Here is an 18728-nt window from a genome sequence, read left to right on the forward strand (position 1 = left end):
CCTTCCATCTTTGACTCTTGAACCGCCACAATATCGAGGTCGTACTCAATAAAGAGGCGGCTCAGTTGGCACTGCCGGCGCCGGGAACACAGTCCCCGTGCGTTTAAAGCGCCCACGCGCAAAGACCTTTTTAGCATGCTTAAATTCTAGGTAGGACAAACCGGAAAGTGCTGCCTTTAGAAAAAGAAAACCGTGGGAAGAAACCTTTTACAACAGTAGTGAAGGCCTTGACCATTCACTTCAATTGCTCCTCCCTGCGCTGGCGAGACCTCGACCGTTCACGGTTAAGTCCCCCGTTGCCAACCCACTCGCGCTCGAGGCGTCGCAGTTCCCTGTCGGCGATCTTGGAGCTTACGCCTTCGTGCCGTCGCGTCGCCGCTCCGGTCTCTGCGTCCCTGAGCCTGCCGTCGACGCCACCTTCGCCCTCCTCGGGCGTGCCGCCGTCGTCACCCTTGACCTTGACTTCGTCATGAACTTTCGTCCCGACGTCTTCGTCGACACGGTTCTTGCCGTCATCGTTCCACGGCACGGCGGTTGCCGCTGGGACGTCTGGAGAGTCCGTCACCGTTTCGGACCCGAGCTCTTCGACTACCTCGGGGGCCGCCTTGTCTTTTGATGCCCCGGGCGAAGGTCTTGGTTTCGCCTCATCACAGACTCCTACGTTCTCTGCGGGCCCGCCCTGGGTTTGCTGGTCTGTCGGCGTCGTCGTTGTTGCTGCTCTCTCGGCCTCGAACACGTCCATGCACTCTGTGTCGTACGACGCCACGGCGATGTTGTTGCCAGTGACGCGGGCGTACGTCTTTACGCACGACGAGGCCTCGTGTCCGAAGGCCTGGCACTGGTTACATCGGGGCACCCTGCAGTCTCGGCGTATGTGCCCCGCTCGGTGGCACCGGAGGCAGATCAGCGCACGACCAGGGGCGACGACCAGGACATTCCTCCCGCAGATCCGCAGCTGGTGTGGGAGGCTTTCCAGGGAAACGCCCTCCTTCAGCGTCATCCGCACCACCAGCGTGGTGGACTCAACGTCGACAAAGCCTGGCACTTTCCACTTTTCTCGGATTATTTCTTTGACCGAGCCCAAGGGCTCGAAGGCACGACGCGCCGTGTCCACTGGGATGTCGAACGTGACCCAGTGGAGCTTGATGCGCAGCTCCCTCCGACTCGGGTCTACGAGAAGGCAAAAGCGGCCCTTTACTTGCAAGTTGCCGGCTTCCAGAAGCTTGGTCTTTGCTTCCACACTGTTAGCAAAAATAACACGCCCAGACGTGTAAACCGTTGTCCCATAGCGGACACGTCGAAACGTGTTCGTTTTACACGAGGCCATCTGTGTTTTTCGTCTACATATGAGGTGCTGTGTAAACTTAACACGCTACACCGTGTCTGCCTTCCGCAAAACCGTTTCGAGCGTGTTCCTTATGAAACATGGCGGCCAGCGGCCGAGAACAGGCGAGAGACGAGCCCAGCGAGCCGCGCGCCTTTCAGCCGAATTGAAAGCACACAGGGCGCGTTAGTTCTCGTTCGATGTCTTTTATACACAGTAAAGTCTCCAAGCGGCGGACGTAGCTACTTGCAAAGGTACGTACGTGCGTTGTCGGCGGTCGGCGGCGTCAGTAGCTTCAACGAGCCGCTAGACAAAAAAAAAAAAAAAAAAAGAAAAGAAACGAATGCCGAACTCACATGGATAAATAACTTGAGCAAGCTATTTAGAATCGGGCGGTAACTTGCGCCACCTATCGAGATTTCTAGCAGCCTGTTTTTTAAAAAAAGACGAGTCTGTTAACACTGCGAACGACCACGCCCACGACCACACAGCAACCCTACATACAACGCAGGGAACACAGCACACAGCTACACAGCACCGACATGTACACAAACACAACAACCGACACTACGCCCGACACTTCCTACTCGATATCCATTACTCCCCGCGGCGCATATAAGCTTGACATGTGCGGGTGAGCTCTTTGGTCGCTGACCATTACAGATTTATAGAAGAATACACAAAACACGGCGCAATGGACAGCCGTGTGTTAGAACTGTTTGCATTTAAAAGTATGGAGGCAAAATCTATAATGTTAGTCCGTTGCAATAAATAACGATATGTTAACAATAAATCTTAAACCGGTCATGAAAAAGTTCAAATTTTTGTTATTTTCTTGCTTGATCAGTGTTATGAGCAGTCCGACTAGCATGAATCAGATAGAAAAACAAATTATTGGGATTTTGTCATTACGTATACAATAATAAATGAAAATGATCCTTGCGGAAAGCATTTTTTATATATTTTTGTGAAGGACATCCGGACATCCGCCCAACACTTCACTTCCGCTAGTTGCAGCACGGGAGCAGATGCCTTCACTTTTGGGGCGTTTTGATGCAGTTTGTTGTCGTATGTCGTGTCGGTGTCGAGAAGAGCGGTGGGGCTTGGGAGTTTGTGACCGGTGTTATTCGTGAACACTGGTGTGGGGCGCTGATGCGTCTTTTTTTTATACTGCCACCACCCCGAACTTTGAAGATACACGGGCCCGTAGCAGTGTATTATGCTGAATCGCGAGCTCCTTCTCTGTTGACGTCGCTTTCCTGGTACCACTCGTGGATACTGCAAGCGTTTAAACAGTGTGCACCGTCTCGCCTACATCCCCGGTGACGTACTCGACCTGTTGAAACTTATTGCTTCCGTCATTTTAGAGTACTCAAGGCAGTTATCTCGTTGGTCTCGTTTCGGTTATAAAAGCAAGGCAAAACGCTCGTAGTTCCCGCTTTTAGTACACGTTGGACATCTTCCACACTTTGACACCGGATAACTGAATGAACGAGGATTTACATTCACTTCCGAGGTTACTCTCGCCGCTTCCTCACCGTTGAGCAGCAGGATGAGCTGGCGACAAGCCGCGGATGAAAGGCTGGAGCATCAACAGCCCAAGCGCACTCGGTGCCGATGCGGGCGACGCGGGTTTCTGTCAACCGGGAGGCCAGCACAAACCGTGACCATTCCAGCTCTTCGTCATGACAGGGTGTTACAGAGAGCAGGGTAAAATACAGCTACACGGATCACCGAAGCAAACGACTGCTATCTTAAATCTTGGCTTGTGATTGCGCCTTTGTAGTAGATCATCTTATTCGTTTTGCTGGAGAGATGGAAACGACGGGCATAACAAAATCGCTTGCATATTCCTCATATCTCACAAAAGCATTTACCCTGTCACCTTGCGAAAAGCGCGAAACACGGAGTTCGCACCGTCCTAAGCTTCCCGTTTTTTACCTGCTTTAGAGCAGTTTGTACCTGCTAGTAGATATGCCTACTGAAACTGAAACAGGGCAGTGCCAGAGAGAAAGAGACAAAGTTGAGAAAGCTTGCTCGCTCTCGAATTTCTCAACTCTCAAGTGATTGTACCATAATAAATGCATCAACGCGTCTCCCAAAATAAAGAAAGAGCACTACGTTCACAACATAAAAAATGGTCTCAGTACATGCATCTGTGGGCAGGTAGGAAACCTTGCCCTAATTTATTCACGCCGCATGATTGGCGCAACAAACTCGTTGCAGGACCGAATCATCTGCTCGAGCGGTGTGCGCCGCTATGCAAACGCAGTCCAACACGAAGCATAAAAAACGGCAGATTTAAGACAACAATCCGGAGTCCATTATTCAATTAAAACAACGTAATTTTGTTGAAAACGCCCGCTGCTTCTTACTCACGGTATGTGTCGGGATACTTCCACAGTTTGAAACGGAACGAAGGAAGATTTACTTTTAAAAACGCTCGCTGCGTCTTCCCGGACCAGCTGGACCGGATCAGCTGACGACGACGGGACTGTACCCGTTGAACCTCCACCACGCAACAACCAATTTGCGCTCCGTGTTAAAAGCGTGGTTCAAACAGACCCGGAATACAAAGCACCGCACCACACACGACGAATGTTTCAGCTCTTTTTCGCATCGCCGGGTTGCACCAAACAGAACGAGATCGCCGAAGTCAACGCCGCGCTGTCGTGAACCTTGGCTTGTGGTTGCGAACTCGTGGACCCTGTGACTCCCTTCGCTTTCAAAGCACACACGACGATTACGAATGCTACTTTCCGTCTTCCAAGAACATCACAGGGGCACTTCTCCGGTCACGTCTTCACTATGTGCTCGCAAACTCCGAAGCTCTATGCGAAGCTTCTCGCGTCCCGTCAAACCAAAACAGTAGCGGCGCCATGCGTACTTGCCAGATTTTCTCCGGTCAAACAAAAACCCCAAAACAACGAAAGCCAACCGGCGCTTGCTTCCAGCGTACATCGGCGTTGCGCTTGCGCCGTGGCCAGATCGCTTGCAGTTGAAGGTTGGAGCAAAAACGAAACCAACTGCAATGTCACGTGTTCACATCGAGGACACGCTTTTTATATCCATTTTAACTGTTTGCAACGAATAATTAGACCCATAACTTTATTTGTGGTGTCTAAGAAACTCTTATCAGGACCCCTAAACTAAATACAAACATGGGCGACATGAGGGAAGCCGCATTGCCATCGACCAGAAGATGGCGGCGAGCCCGGTAAGCGCGGGTTTCGCCAACGTCCTGCGACATGGCGCAATTGCTTTTGGTGCATATCTGTCTCCGAGACATGTTTCTTTCCGCGGCATTTGTCTCGACGGTCCTTTCTAAGTGTGTCCCCAAGCATTCCGGTGCTTCGATAGCCGGCAATGCCGCGGTCGTCGCCGGGGGCGATGCGTGTTATCGAGGTCGGCTACACGGTTATGCGTGTATGACCGAACCAAAACACGTTTTTTACAACCTCGCATGATTTCTGAACGAATTATTCGTTACTCATCCTGTAAATTTATGGTAATTTGTGTAAATAGCGTGTTTTTCACCCCAAATACACGCCAAATACACGGGACTTGCTAACAGTGCAGCGAGTGAAGTTTCAGCAGCCAGACGTGGCTCATCTGGAAGGCCCCTAGACCAGCCACGCCCGGCAAAACTCCCATCTCGTCCAACGGTTCACGGAAGTCTTCAATCCGGTCCTCCTTGAAGATGAGCGTGAAGAATCACGCTGAGCTTAGCAGCATCTCCGGTGGGCAGAGCAGGCAAAAGTACACGGTAATCGTTTGGCAGAAAAGAAACATTCGTTTCACCGCGGCCGATAACGGCCGCCGCCTCTTTCGGGGAGCGATTCATAGCGCCGTCCGCTCTGGCTGGAAGCCGGAAGTGGAATTCTATGCTATGCCATCGCTTAGGAAACTGGATTTGAGCATTCGTTTTATACGAGTTTAGCGGAGTGCATTTCCGTCCGAAGTGCACTCCGGAATGCGTATAGCTTTACTCTTTATATAAAGCTCAAATTCCGAGGTGGCAACTTTGGATGGCTGTGAAGCGGTTCACAAATCCTTAAAATGAATGTAATTCATGACATCAAAAATCAGGAAATGTGTGTACCCGTCCTTTGTTGTTGTTTTTTTTTTTCCTATTTTGAAATTTGCGTTTTACGGGCAAACGGGACATTCGTTTACAAACGGGACCACATGCACCGTAAGCATGCTTTAAAGAAACGCCCTCGATGTCTGAACCTTTCGGAACGACCGTATACACTTTAATTCACAAAACCTACGCGACTCCGTTGAAGCTAGAGAACAAGCATGCAGGCTACGACAGCAGACAGCAGCAGACATATCTGAACTACACTCGCGGATGCTTTTTGTCTGCACTCTTCATGAAACAATAATAATGAGGTGCGACAGAGCGGTAAGGCCAATAACCCATGCCAGATATAAAGGTATAAACTTTCTAGCCCAAACCTCTCGGACCGAGTCAGGAGCATTTTAGTATTGCAGCGCGAGATTCCGACAATGAGCGCATCGCTCTAAAGAATGCTTCGGCTGCATATGCAGTTAAGCCTTCAGCATGTTCTGCAGAGCACTCGTACATCACTCGCCGTACTTCAGTTCTACTCACCTGCCATGTAGAGTACTTTCGCGTCGTAGAACGATTCTTCTCTGGCCCAGTAGACCTGGTACACCTTGTTGTCTTCAACTACACCGCTAAAGTCCCTTACATCGTCGGACCTCACGACAGGCTGGGTCTTGTCGAGTAGAAACTCTACTAAAACATAAGACATTGTAGAGCCCGGGCAGGATCGACAGGTTGGAGCAAGCGGGCAAACAAAACGAGTCGAGAGCGATCGTTCATGGAAGCTCTGCGAAGCCTCTATGGGCGAAGCGAAAGTGGCGTGTTCGGCGTTTCGGCGGGCTTCTAATCAAGGTTGTCGGTCGGTGTCGTGTCATATCTCTAACATCAGCGGTTTTATGGGCTCACGTCCCGAAATCGTTTTCTCGTGCATTAATTATTTTTCGTATTCATAGATTTGACGAAATAGCGGTATCCGAACGAACTTTACGTCCTTTGACCGTACGTCTGTCTGCACGTCAAAGCGTTTTGACGTACAGTCAGAGACAATCCATGTACAATCAGAATCGCCACCAAGACATCTTGATGGCATTTCGCGGCGGCCGACTGCCACCAGGAAACCATCAGAAAGTCGACAAGCGGAGTCTGACTGGAGTTTGACTGTCGGTCAGAGTAACTTGTTTGCCAATCAGACATGCTTGACGTACAGTCAGGCACAGTCAGCGGTCCACTAGAAAACATTGACTGCCAAACAGGGTTACATTGATGGATTTTTCATTCGGGCAGCCTTTTGATTTCTGCCTCAAAGCTTATTTTATCGAATGCGGGCATGACTTAGAAAGAGACTGTGCAATGCACTGGTTCACTATGCTCCTCTTTACCAATTTAAAATGTCTCAATTGTTACGGGACAAGTGGTCTTTTCCCTGTTTTCTCGTAGGACCAACAAATCTGATTTGATGACAGATATACCGGAGGTCTAGAAATCATATGGACCCCTTTACCGGGAACTAATGGGTTATCTCCGGCGGCTCTAAGCAGTATACTTAAAACTGGATAGCACGTTGGGCACCACTCTTAAAAAGCTGTTTCCATTAATGTCCAAGAAAATCAAAAAGTCATCTACGAACCGAAATACCTTCAAAACTTTGGAAGAGTCTAATCCCAGTTGTAGGATTTGTCTTGATGCGCGAGGTAAAGGTCACTAAGTCGCGTATTGATGCATGATCCAATGCATACACCCTGTTTTTGCCGGTAGGTTTACCATCCCAAGTGACAAAGGTAGATTTATACATAGAGTAAGCAATTCCAAAAAAAAAAAAAAAAATTGGGACAGTTCTGACGCATTCTGAAATGCGATGGCGTCAGAGGCATCAATGCAGTCTTCAATGCACATTAACATTCCTCCTTGAGGTAAGTCATAATAAAGATATTGGATGTCTATAAAAAGTGTCTTAAAGGCTTTCTCCATTATGCTCTTTTAAAAAAACGTATCACGTGAGTTTCTAACCAAGTATAAATCGTCGACTAGTATTGTTTTTTTTTTAAGCATAATGACAAAGCCTTCAAGGCACTTCCCATAGACACCAAATATCTTTAATATGCCTTACCTCAAGAAGGAATTTTAATGTGCATTGAAGAGTGCATTCATGCCTTTGGTGCCATCGCATTTCAGAATGCGCCAGGACAGTCTTCAAGTGTGTGTTTTTTTTAATTGCTTACTGTATATCTAAAATCTACCTTTGCCAACCTGAGATGGTAAAGCCTACCGACGAAAACAGGGTATATGCATTGGATCATGCATCGTGCCGGGACTTAGTGACCTTTACTTCGCGCATCAAGACAAAATTCTACAACGGGGCTTAGACTTTTCCCAAGTTGTGAAGGGATTTCGGTTCATTGTTTACTTTTTGATTGTCTTGGACATGGATGGAAACAGTTTTTAGGTGTGGTGTCCAACTTGCTATCCCGTTTTAAGAACTGCTTAGAGCCGCTGGAGACAACACTTTAGCTTTTGGTAGAGGGGTTCATACAATTCCTAGACCTCCGGCTATTTCTGTCATCCAATCACATTTGTTGGACCTACGAGCCGAGAAGAAAGAAACCACTTCTCCCGTACCAATAAGCGCATTCTAAGTTAGTAAAGAGTAGCAGAGTGAACCAGTGCATTGCAGAGTCTCTTTCTAAGTCAGGCCCGCATTCGGTAAAATAAGCTTTGAGGCACAGTTCGAAAGGCTCCAAGCAGCGGGATACCCAATTCCCTTAATAACCTCTGTTGCGGAGAGACTCCTCAAGACCATGAAGAAGGGAGAAGTAACTCAACGAAAGGCACGCAACAAAAGTCAAAAGCCTGTCGTATTGCGATACAACCACAATATCTCTCACAGTTTAAAGAAGATTGGCAACCGCGTAAACATCAATGTGATGTCCTCTGCTCCGTACAAGCTCTCCAGTTTACGCAGAAAGGTGAATTCTTCCTCAAGCCGCGTTTTAAGTTGTACGAAAAAGCACCAGAACCGATTTGTTCTATGCATTGAAGGAGTTTTGTATTTAATTCCCCTGTCATGTAGAAAGCAGTATATAGGGCGAACCGGCAGATGTCTCAACGATAGATTGCGTGAACATCAATACACCATCCATAATGTCATTTCCGGACACCTCGGGATTCATTGTAGAGACTGCGGTTGCTCGGCAGAGATGACCAACTGCACTGTCTTCAGCAGGGGTGGGAACCAGCTACTAAGGGAAATTATTGAAGCCGAGAAGATAGCTAGGTTAGAAGAAGCCTGTGTCAGCACTCCATCTGTAGCGTTATCACAGAAAGAAATGGACTTTCTTGCGACGAGAAGAAAAGTTCGAACGACGGTTTTATTTTAGTTGGTTCATTTTAAGCGTAGTATTTCTTATTATTTAGATTTTTTTTTTATTCTTCATAAAATTTTACACTTATATTCTCACCAGTACTTTCTTCTAATGTTTCGTTTAACAGAAATAAGAAGTTGAACAGAGAAAGACGAAATGCAAACCTGAGTTGTTGGTCAGCGCTGTGTACTTTTTTTTTGTCTCTGTGTGTGTGTGCTTGTCTCTGTGCGTAACTATTGTGCGCTGTTTCACCCAAGCATGACCAAACAATTCGCCCAAGCTGCCGTCCTCTCAATCATTTCGAGGTCTTTGTGATAAATACTTTCGAAACAAAATTAAACAGCCCGTATATGCGTAATAACAGTGGGCTCGCCAAAGCAGCAATAGCACAAAGGTGAAAGAAACGACCCGCAGTAATTTACAATTCTAGACTGAATTAAAAAAATTAAAACAGCGAATGAAACGCGGACAATAAAGACTCAAGGACGATAGGACAGGCTCTAACTCTCAAATGATTTTATTAGAAGCCCTGGTCACTTTTATGAACACTTATTTGCCCTACTTGCATTAGAACCAATCACCATATTTTCAATCAGCCATCCGCAGAAGTCAATTATTTTTTAAGCAGATCAAGAGAAGGCGGGCTAACACATAGGAGTTGTGTTTTTTTGATATAAAGCTCCTCTATAATCTCACTTTGGTTTTATACTTTGCTTCTTTTAAATTTGTTGCTTCCAAATCAGGTTTACATCCAGCGCATCTCCCACAGTGGTTTGCAAGATGCTCCCCCCCCCCCCCCCCCCCCCTGCGTTGCTGAGCACAGAACGATTATGCCCTCGTGCTCTATCGTTAAGAGAGCAGCCAGTTTGCCCGATTAAAACTTTTCCGCAAATTAGCGGTATCTCTTATACGACATTGCTGACACATTCAGTCTACTGCACTACGTACCGCTTAGAACAGCATGATTTTTTCTGCCACGTCAGTATCGTAAATATTTCAGAGTTTACAAGGCGCCAAGAAGGCGATGTTCAGATCGTATCTGCTGGCTATACTTTAATGTTGTGAGATACTTTACGCCAGTACGGAATCACGTGTACTCGACGTTTATCTTTCTTTGTCTGGATACAAGTATGTAGGTTAGCTCTTTTCATTTTTTTGAAAAAGGACCTCACAGCAGCTCGAAATTATAATAGGGGCTGTACCCTACATTCTCCAACTTTTTTACTTACTGTGCAAAGCAGGTTGCTGTCTGATGTTGCAACTTTTTGCCAGAGCCGCCTCAACACACGTTAAGCCTATTCCTCTCATATCAGTTTAGAATGTGCACTTTTTAAAAATACAATGTTGCTCTTGGAACGCGGACGATACTTCCAATATCTATGGTAATCTGAAAACATTACCATAAGGTCCAAAGACGAATCCAGTTATACACGCGCATTCCCCAAGTTAACTTTAGTCCACCTTACAATTCTTTAAAAAACATCGACGATCCTCCCGACCACTTCTTCCAAACCCGAGTTTTTGATCAAAATTAAACAATAGTCGTTTACATATCTGACTACTTTTACTACACGCAAGTCAGGATGACATTCTGAAAGGGGCCTGTCCAAATACGCTAATATATACAGTCAACTTTCCGAGGGAGAGGGGGCCGATCAAAATGGTGACGACCGATGATGATGTTCGCCCTATGCAAGTCCCCCGGGAAGTCGAATAAGAAAAAAATAACTAAAATTTCTTCGATCCCGCCAGACACATTACGACGTTGGTTGGTTTACGATGGCCAGTGTGGCCACGTTTATTTCAAAACAAAACGACAAGTCAACGGTAAGATACAAAACTTCCAAAATTAAAACCCATACTTTAGTCACCCGTCTGAAGAGCCGAATTCCCCCGAGAATCCTCTTGGCACCCTTTTTCTAGACTCGTAGGGGCCTCCTTTCCCTCCAGAGACGGACCAATCACTTCAAATTTCACCACTCCCACGTGGTAGACTGTCGCCCAATGGTCGGCGAGCTGTCAGCCTTACGCTCCAACCGCGAAACGCAAATTCCTTGTAGAGTCAGTCCCTGCTTCTTTTTTTTTTTTTTTCCAGTCTGGTTGGCGCCAGCAGCTAAATTATTACATCGGGCAAAAAGCGACAATTTTACACTAGGCGGCGAAACCCTCTATATACAGGCACACTCGGTTAAAAGCGGCAGCAGCTCCAAGCACGGGTTCTCTCCGCACCGCCTCCCGAAACCTGAGACGGTTCTTAACGACCGCGGGGGAAGCTCTCCTGCCTCGGCCGCGATGCCCCCGCAAAATGCTCCCTCCAAAACAACAACACCAACATAAAAGGTAAAAAAAAAAAAAAAATTCCGACGCAACTCTGGAAAGATAAACTTTCTAACAAAAAAAAAACACCCTTATTAATAAGCCGGATTTTTACATACTTATATACCTTATTATATATATATATATATATATGTATGTATATATATATATATTTGTGTATATGATATATATATAACATAAAACAGGGGTCTAAGACGAGCTAGTAGAAACACCAGATTTTTGTTCGAAACAAAAAACAACGTTGATTGCAACTAACGGCATTGGACTCAAGGTGAAAAACCTAGAGCTCTAAAAAATTGTCGCTGCTAACGCCCGCAGAACATTGAAACTTGACCTCTCCTGGCTCCTCTATTTTATTCCGAACAGCTTAGAGTAACTTGTTATGAGGCACGAAATAATAGAGGTCATCAACGTCTACAGAAAAAGCTAAAATGGCATTCTAACACTCCTCTCCAAACACCTGATAAGTTTATCCGAGCATAGTACAAAGCACACTTGTGCTCGTCACTTGAACAATGTAATGGATTACAATTACAAATTACTTTCACGTTACTTTTTTCGTACACTATTCCAGAAAACAATAGAAATAATTTTGATATTTTTCTACAATTTTCTGCAACACTACATTTCATTTCAGATACGCCCGTATCATAGCCAGTCCTTCTCTTAAAAAATAAAATATTGCGTGAAAGAGGAAGAGTTTAGGTGCACTCCGTTCACCTGTAAGCTGACAAGGCTCCTAAAGCTACAACCACACCCGCCATCCCGCTAGCGTACGGCCTCCGGAAATGATCCCTGGAATTGTGCAGACAAAGCTAGCGGTGCGCCTACTCAGTAGCAGCGTCTACCTACGCTACGAGATTCAGAGCTAAAGGTGCGATCTACGAAAGCTCCCTTTTGACTCGGGTGTTTCGCCTGTTATTCAGAAGAAAAGTAAAACTTGGTTCTAACATTACAATGTATAGCCAATGCAAAATGCAGGTGTCCCAGCTTATCTTGATATGTTTCCGTAGATTAGAGTTTGTTGTTCTTGCTGATGACAATGTGTCTTTTTTTTTTTTTTTGGCAAGCAAAGTGTGCACTGAAGCTAGGTTTCCGTTCTCTTAACGCCCTGAATTTTGAACCTCTCATTAAGAGATGGCCATGGAGACTACGGACACTCCATGACCGAAAACTCGACCAGTCAGAGAAAAAGTGGCGGCTACGGGTTATCGATCGTTCATCAGTTCTCACTTTCATACCAATATTTGTGGAGGCCAGGGGAGGGGAGGGAATTGAGAGGGAGAGAAGCGGTGGCCAGCGGTCTCACAAGGCAATAGAGGATCACACCACTTTTTTCGCGTTCTGTCTCTCTTTCAGTACTCCTAGATCGCCTAACACCCCCCCCCCCCCCCCCCCCCTTTATGTTGACAGTTGACTGCAGAGGGAGGAGTGGACTCGACCACCATGCCCAGACAAGTAAACCAAAAGAAGTACCGTCCGTACCCTCGAAGACGATGCTCTTAGCCTTGCGCCGGGCGCTTTTCATCCGTGCCCCAAGAACGTGCTAAAATACAGTAGCGCACATAAAAGACAAAGATAGTTCGACCCCTTCGCGCGAGGCTACATCATCTGTTACGCGAGTTGTGAGCCCTCGAATCGAGGGAGTACGGACTCGCATTTAATGACTGTGCAGGTGGTCGGAGACGTCGAAGAAGTTGGAAAGGGTGAAAGGGTGTAAAAGACAAAAAAAAAAAAAAAGAAACTCGGGAAATTCTAGAGGCTGTTGAGATAGCGAGGTTGGGTGCAGCATCCCAGGTAACAATTTATGTTGTGGAGACAGTCGGCGCAACAAAGTTTCGCAACAGAAAACAGTTTTACTGCAATCGCGCAACAATGTTGTAGCAACAGTCATAACACTGCAGAAGTGTCCGCTGCTAAAGCACTGCGGCAACTGTGTCGGTCAACCATTGATTGTTTCATCCTCGCAACAGTTACCGAAGCATTGCCTTTACACAGCAAAATGTGTGCTGTCCTGATGTTGCTAAACTGTTCCCGTGGAAGATTCGAAAACGGTTTGCGTTTACACTGCCAGAATGCAGTCGCCAAACATTGCTTTCGAAAAGTGTTCCAACCGTACGACACAACAGTTTCGCGCTAGGTTGGGATAGATGTTTCGAGGAATTGTTGCGGAAACACTGGACACCATTGTTGGTTGACTGTTGCTCAAACCTATTCGCCAGACGTTGCGTGCCACAACGGGACTGCAGCTGCACATCAGTTTTTGCCAACTGTTGCCGCATGCATCTTCTCAACATTTGCACTGCTTGACCAGGCAGCGCTCCTCGCGACAGTACTTCCCCATGATCGGGGCAACAATGTCTTCCTTTTGTTGCTAGAGTCTGTCATGGCCACAGCTGATTGGCATAGCTTTGCGGGTGTTCCTTACTTGTCTCGCAACAATTAAAAAACAGTTGAGAAGCCTTTCCGCAACTCTTGCGGGCACCTCATAGCGGAACTGTAGTACAGCCAACGTTACGAAACTCGGTATACTGCCATAGAACGTTCCCCGAAGAAATGGCAGCAATCCGTACAGAGAAACCTGGATATCGCCGATCGCAACACCGCCGTTTCTCCAGCCTGCGCCACTAACGGAATAGCGCAGCTGCTTCGACTGGTTTGAAGTATCGCACTTGAAATCGTCAACGGATACTACTCAACTTTGGCTTATATCGGCAATCTCGTAGCCGAAACAGAACAGATACAGAGGAAGGGATCCAGGTAAGAAAAATTTATTTGACACCACTGCGAGTTTATACAATGTTACAAGGTATACAATGTTATATGCTCTACACAAAACAATGTTCACGCGACGCAATGATCACTCCGGCCGTCGCAGCCGGCGAGGCGGAACCGGAGTGCCCGCGGTTACAGCATGTCCAAGGACAGGCAAGCCAAATGTACCTGGCCGTTGATCACCGTCAGGAACCGGCACGACCAACGCCGCAGGAACTCACACTCCCCAAGGAGGAACAGCTCACACTCCAAAAACGTGACCAGCTCCCGTCGCAGTCTCCATAAAAGTGGCCACATCGCCCGTTGGCAACGCTGCCGCACCTTCGAGGAGCAACGGTTGCGCCACAGGACCCATTCGGCCAGCGCTATCACAAGGAAAGCAAAATTCCCTCGGGGCCGACGACCCTGATTGACATAAGGGCGCACACCAGCGTCAGGAAAGGCATGCGCCACAAGGCGCCAGAAAATCTGCGCCACCACGCACTGCGCCGTTACGTGGACGTCTGTCTCCACTGCACTGCAGTTGGGACACTTAACATCACTGACGGAAACGGAAAAGGCGGTCCTTGGTTGGTAAGACTCCCCAACCTTTCTTCCACTGGAAGTCACACACTTCTCCTGGCAGGCTACCGTGGGGGAGGGGTGGTCCTATGTACGATGGAAGCCCCGGCACTGGCGCCGGAAACTGCGACGAGTAGAGGATCTCAACAAGACGAGACGCCGGAGCCTCAACAATGTCTTCTTTTGACACATGGGCGCGCAGCTGCCGGAAAGTCTCAATAGCAGCTCTGTAGAAAGGCGGAACCGTTTCCACGCGGGCGCCAATGTAGGGCGGTTGCGAGGGTTCCAGGTCACTGTACAATGTCCCGAGAAAATACACCGCCAGTGGACGGGGCGGGTTGTCCGTGTCATCGAGAATAGTCAAGAGGGTCTTGAGAGCTAAAGTGGACGCTGTCAGTTTGATACAAGGAAAGCTCCAGCCACCGCGCTCTCGAGGGAGGCTGAGCGCGGGGCGAGCCACCAGAGCCGTCTTGCCTGCCCAAAAGAAGGACACGAGAGAAGAGCGCGCCTGGCGTATAAACGGAGAGGGCGGTGAAGCTACGCGCGCGACATACCAGAGTCGCCCGCAAATCACTGACTGTGCCAAGTAACGCCGTACAGCCATTGGGAAGGCATATCCCCGGGCCTCTTCTACGCACGAGTTTATGTCACGCGCGAGCGCCGACCACGTCTCGCGTGCCACGCCGTCTCTATCAAAGGTCACCCCCAAGATTTTGACAGTTGCGTCAACAGGGAGCGGCAAGGGATCGGGCGGGGGATTGCCAATGCAGAGAATCTTCGACTTGGTGGAGTTTAGCTCTGCGCCGGACAAAGCCGCATAGGTCGCAAAAACCTGAAGCGCACCCAGAACACTGTCGCCATCCCGGGCGAAGAGCGTCACATCGTCAGCGTACGCAGTCGCCTTGACCTGACCCGTTCCTGGAAGCTGTAGACCACGAACGTTCGAGGCTCTCTCAAGTCCAAGAAGGAAAGGATCCAAACTGAGCACAAACAGGAGCGGGGAGAGAGGGTAACCCTGACGAACGCCCCGCGTGACCGGGAAGCGTGCGGCCGGGATTCCATCAACAAACAAGTCGCTTTGCATACCGTTGTTGAGACACTCGAACAGAGCAATGCTTTTCGGAGGTAATCCAAAGGCGGCCAGGACCCTGAACAGATATTTGTGTTCTACGCGATCGAAGGCCTTGGCCTGATCAAGGGATACTAGCAGACCGCCTGTCCGTCGGGATCGCGTGTACTCCACGAGGTCCCGCGTAAGGGCAACCAGGGAATGGATGGTGCGACCTGGAACCGAGCATGTCTGACGCAGATTAATCAGTCCTGGGAGTACGGTCCGCATCCGCAACGACAGAACAGTGGTCAGAAGTTTGTAGTCCGCGTTCAACAACGTAATTGGGCGCCAAGCACCCGGGTCGCCAGGGCTTCCCCCTTCCTTGGGGAGAAGAACTATTCGACCAAGCCGGAAGGATGCCGGAAGGCACTGTTCCTCAAAGAAAACCCGTAAAACGCCGCAAAAAAAAATCGCAAAGAACAGGCCAAAAGGTCTTATAAAACTCTGTTGGGAGTCCGTCCGGCCCGGGCGCCGAGCCTGATTTCATTCGCGAAAGGGCGTGTTGAAGCTCCGCCGGGCTAGGGCATTGCTCTAAGGTCGAACCAAAATCGTCGGGAACTGTTGGAAGCCCACAAAGAAATGGGTGGTCGAGTAGTTCAGGGCGACTAGCCTCATCTTCTGCCTGCGCGAGAGCCCTAAAGTGGGAGGCAAAGGTTGGAAGGTGGACTACGTCTGTGGGGATGCTTGTCGAGGGAACAGGGGCGGGGTTCCACAAGGGCGCGCTAGAACCGGGCCGCTGAGCCCGCCGGGAGTATCGAAGGACTTCGGGATGAGTCGCTGGACAACTGTTTACCCAAGAAACCGTAGAGGCCGTTGTATCAGTGCGGAGCAGGCACTGGTAGCGTTGCTGAAGTTGTGCCAAGTACGTTTGCATAAGAGAAGTGGAAGCACCACCCCTGCGGACAATGCGTATGCGGAGAATCGTATCCTGAAGGAGCGCACGACGGTCCGCTCGAAGGTGCCGCCCCTGCATGGAGCATAAATCCCGCCACCTGCCCTTGAGGTGGTCCCACGTGGCGGGGGTCGGGCGCATTCCAACAAGAGACTGTTTTATTAGGTTGGACAGCGTCGTCTTGGCGGATTCATTACGCAAAACTCGAACGTCCAGACGCCAAGGACGCATGCCGCTCGCCTTGGGTAGAGAGAGAGCGACGGTGACGGGGCTGTGATCCGACACGCGAACCGGAGTCGGGGGAAAAACAACCGCGGTGCATGACGTCAGCGCCGTGGTCAACCGACGCGGCACGTAAACGCGATCCAAGCGGCAGCTGGTCCTGCCGTCGCTCCATGTGGGTTGAAAACTGGCGCCATGAAGGAAAGACCACGCATCCTCAAGTGCAAAATGACGCACCAGTCTCTGCAGTTCGCGCGCATTCCAAACTGATCGTCCCATTCCCGGGCCCCGGATGTCTGTCATCGAGTCAAAAACGCAATTAAAATCTCCCACAATGAAGCAAGGACAAGCATCGAGTAGATGGACGTCGAGGTTGTTAAAGAAAGAATGCGAAAAAGCGTGGTTAGCGGGGGCATAAACGTTAATAAGCCTGTACTTTATGCCCTGAGAAACAAAATCAAAACGGATCACCCGACCCTCCGTGTCAAACAAATAGGAGCCATGACGCAGCAGTTCATGGTTCAAGACCACAATACCTACGCCGCACGAACTCTGCGATGCAAAAGAAAAAAAAGACGTCACAGAAAAGGCAGCCTCAAATTCTGCAACCTCACGCCGGCTTGAAAAATTTGTTTCCTGAAGGCAGAGGATATCGGCAGCTGCTTGTTTGGCAAAGTGTAATATCTCCGTCTGCTTCGCCCGGTTGCAAAAGCCGCGAACGTTAAAGGAAATAATTCGCAGACTAGCCAGGAAAAAAAGCAAAAAAATAAAATAAAAAGAAACAGTACCTTGTAACATCTACTCACTAAACGTCCTCAGCCGAGCTGAACGAGGTGTCACGTGAACTTGGTCGCGGCTTCTTGGGGCGACGACCAGCCTTGTCTCGTCCTCGAGGGGAACGAGAGCCGCTGCTTGAGATGGCGCGCTTGGTGTCTGGGGCCTGTCCCCGGCGTGCGTCTGTCGGATCTGAGTTGCCTGCGAGGTCCGAGGGCTCGGAGCTGTTGGTCGAGTCCTTGTTGCCTGCCGTCACTGGCGCCACGGAAGTACTCGGGGCTCCCAGGGAAGAAAGGGAGGGGTCCTCCGCCTCAGGCGACTCGTCCTCCATGATGACGAGGCGCTCCTCGTCGCTAGAGACCTCGGGGTCCTCCGTCACCTCGCTCCACGGGGTGTGGGTGTCCACAGCAGACAGGCTAGGTGCCGGTGTGACGAGTTGCGTCTTGGGGGCCATCGCACCCGCTGTGTCCGCCAGCGGAGCCGGAGGCGGTCGTCCCCCTGACAGCGCGGACTGGGAGTTCTTCGGGTCGACGTTGGCTTGGGGCTTGGATAGGGCTGTGGGCGCTCCTGTCTGGGCGGCTGGGCGAGGGGGAGACACCTCATTTGCTGGGGATAGCGGAGGAAAATCAGACGAGGCTGTCCCAGCGACCATAGACGAGTAGCTCCGCCGAGCCACGCAGTCCACAGTTGCGTGGGAGCCGCCGCATCGCCGGCAATCGGACGTGCAACCTTCCGTAGCGTGTCCGAAAACAGCGCACCGGTCGCAGTGCTCTGTCGTGCAGTTGGCGCGAATGTGCCCTTCCAGTCGGCACCGCCGGCATACCCGCTTGATGCCCGGGTAGTCGAAGGTCGCCCGGTGGCCTCCGATACGAAGGAAGTTAGGGACCGGGTCCGACTCCTTCATCTCGATTCTCACATATCTTGTCCCGGTCTTTACGGTTGGTGTGCTGCGGTACGTTGCATGCGTAATTTCCAGGACCTTCCCGTGAGCGGACAGGGCTTGAACCAGCAGGTCATTGCGGACATAGGTGGGCAGGAACATGCAAGTGACGTTCGTCACCTGCGGTCCGGCTGGAACGATGGGGACTTGGGTAGAGGCGATGGTGATGACGCCGGCTTCGGTAAGCTTGGCGGCGGCGAGACGGCTGTTGATAACGATTTCAAAACTTTGCGCACCAAGGTGCTGCGCTGAGTAGACTTCAGGAAGTCCGACAACGCCGGCGACAGCATGGATGAGGTCGTCCGGCGAGGTGCCCAAGGGCACGACAACGCCAAAGGCGCGAGCCTTCGGCGGGGGGGAG

The 18728-nt window shown here is 49.6% G+C and overlaps 1 protein-coding gene across 1 annotated transcript; it reads right to left on the reverse strand.

Annotated features, from left to right (window-relative positions):
* Positions 1 to 235: 235 nt before the first annotated feature.
* Positions 236 to 1048, reverse strand: LOC115313089. Its single transcript, XM_029972003.3, has one exon. It carries the CDS (start codon positions 998 to 1000, stop codon positions 236 to 238), a length of 765 nt encoding a protein of 254 aa, XP_029827863.2. The 5' UTR covers positions 1001 to 1048.
* Positions 1049 to 18728: the final 17680 nt, after the last annotated feature.

This window comes from Ixodes scapularis, unplaced genomic scaffold (assembly GCF_016920785.2).
Source record: "Ixodes scapularis isolate PalLabHiFi unplaced genomic scaffold, ASM1692078v2 PGA_scaffold9__187_contigs__length_104089568, whole genome shotgun sequence".
Taxonomy (NCBI): domain Eukaryota; kingdom Metazoa; phylum Arthropoda; class Arachnida; order Ixodida; family Ixodidae; genus Ixodes; species Ixodes scapularis.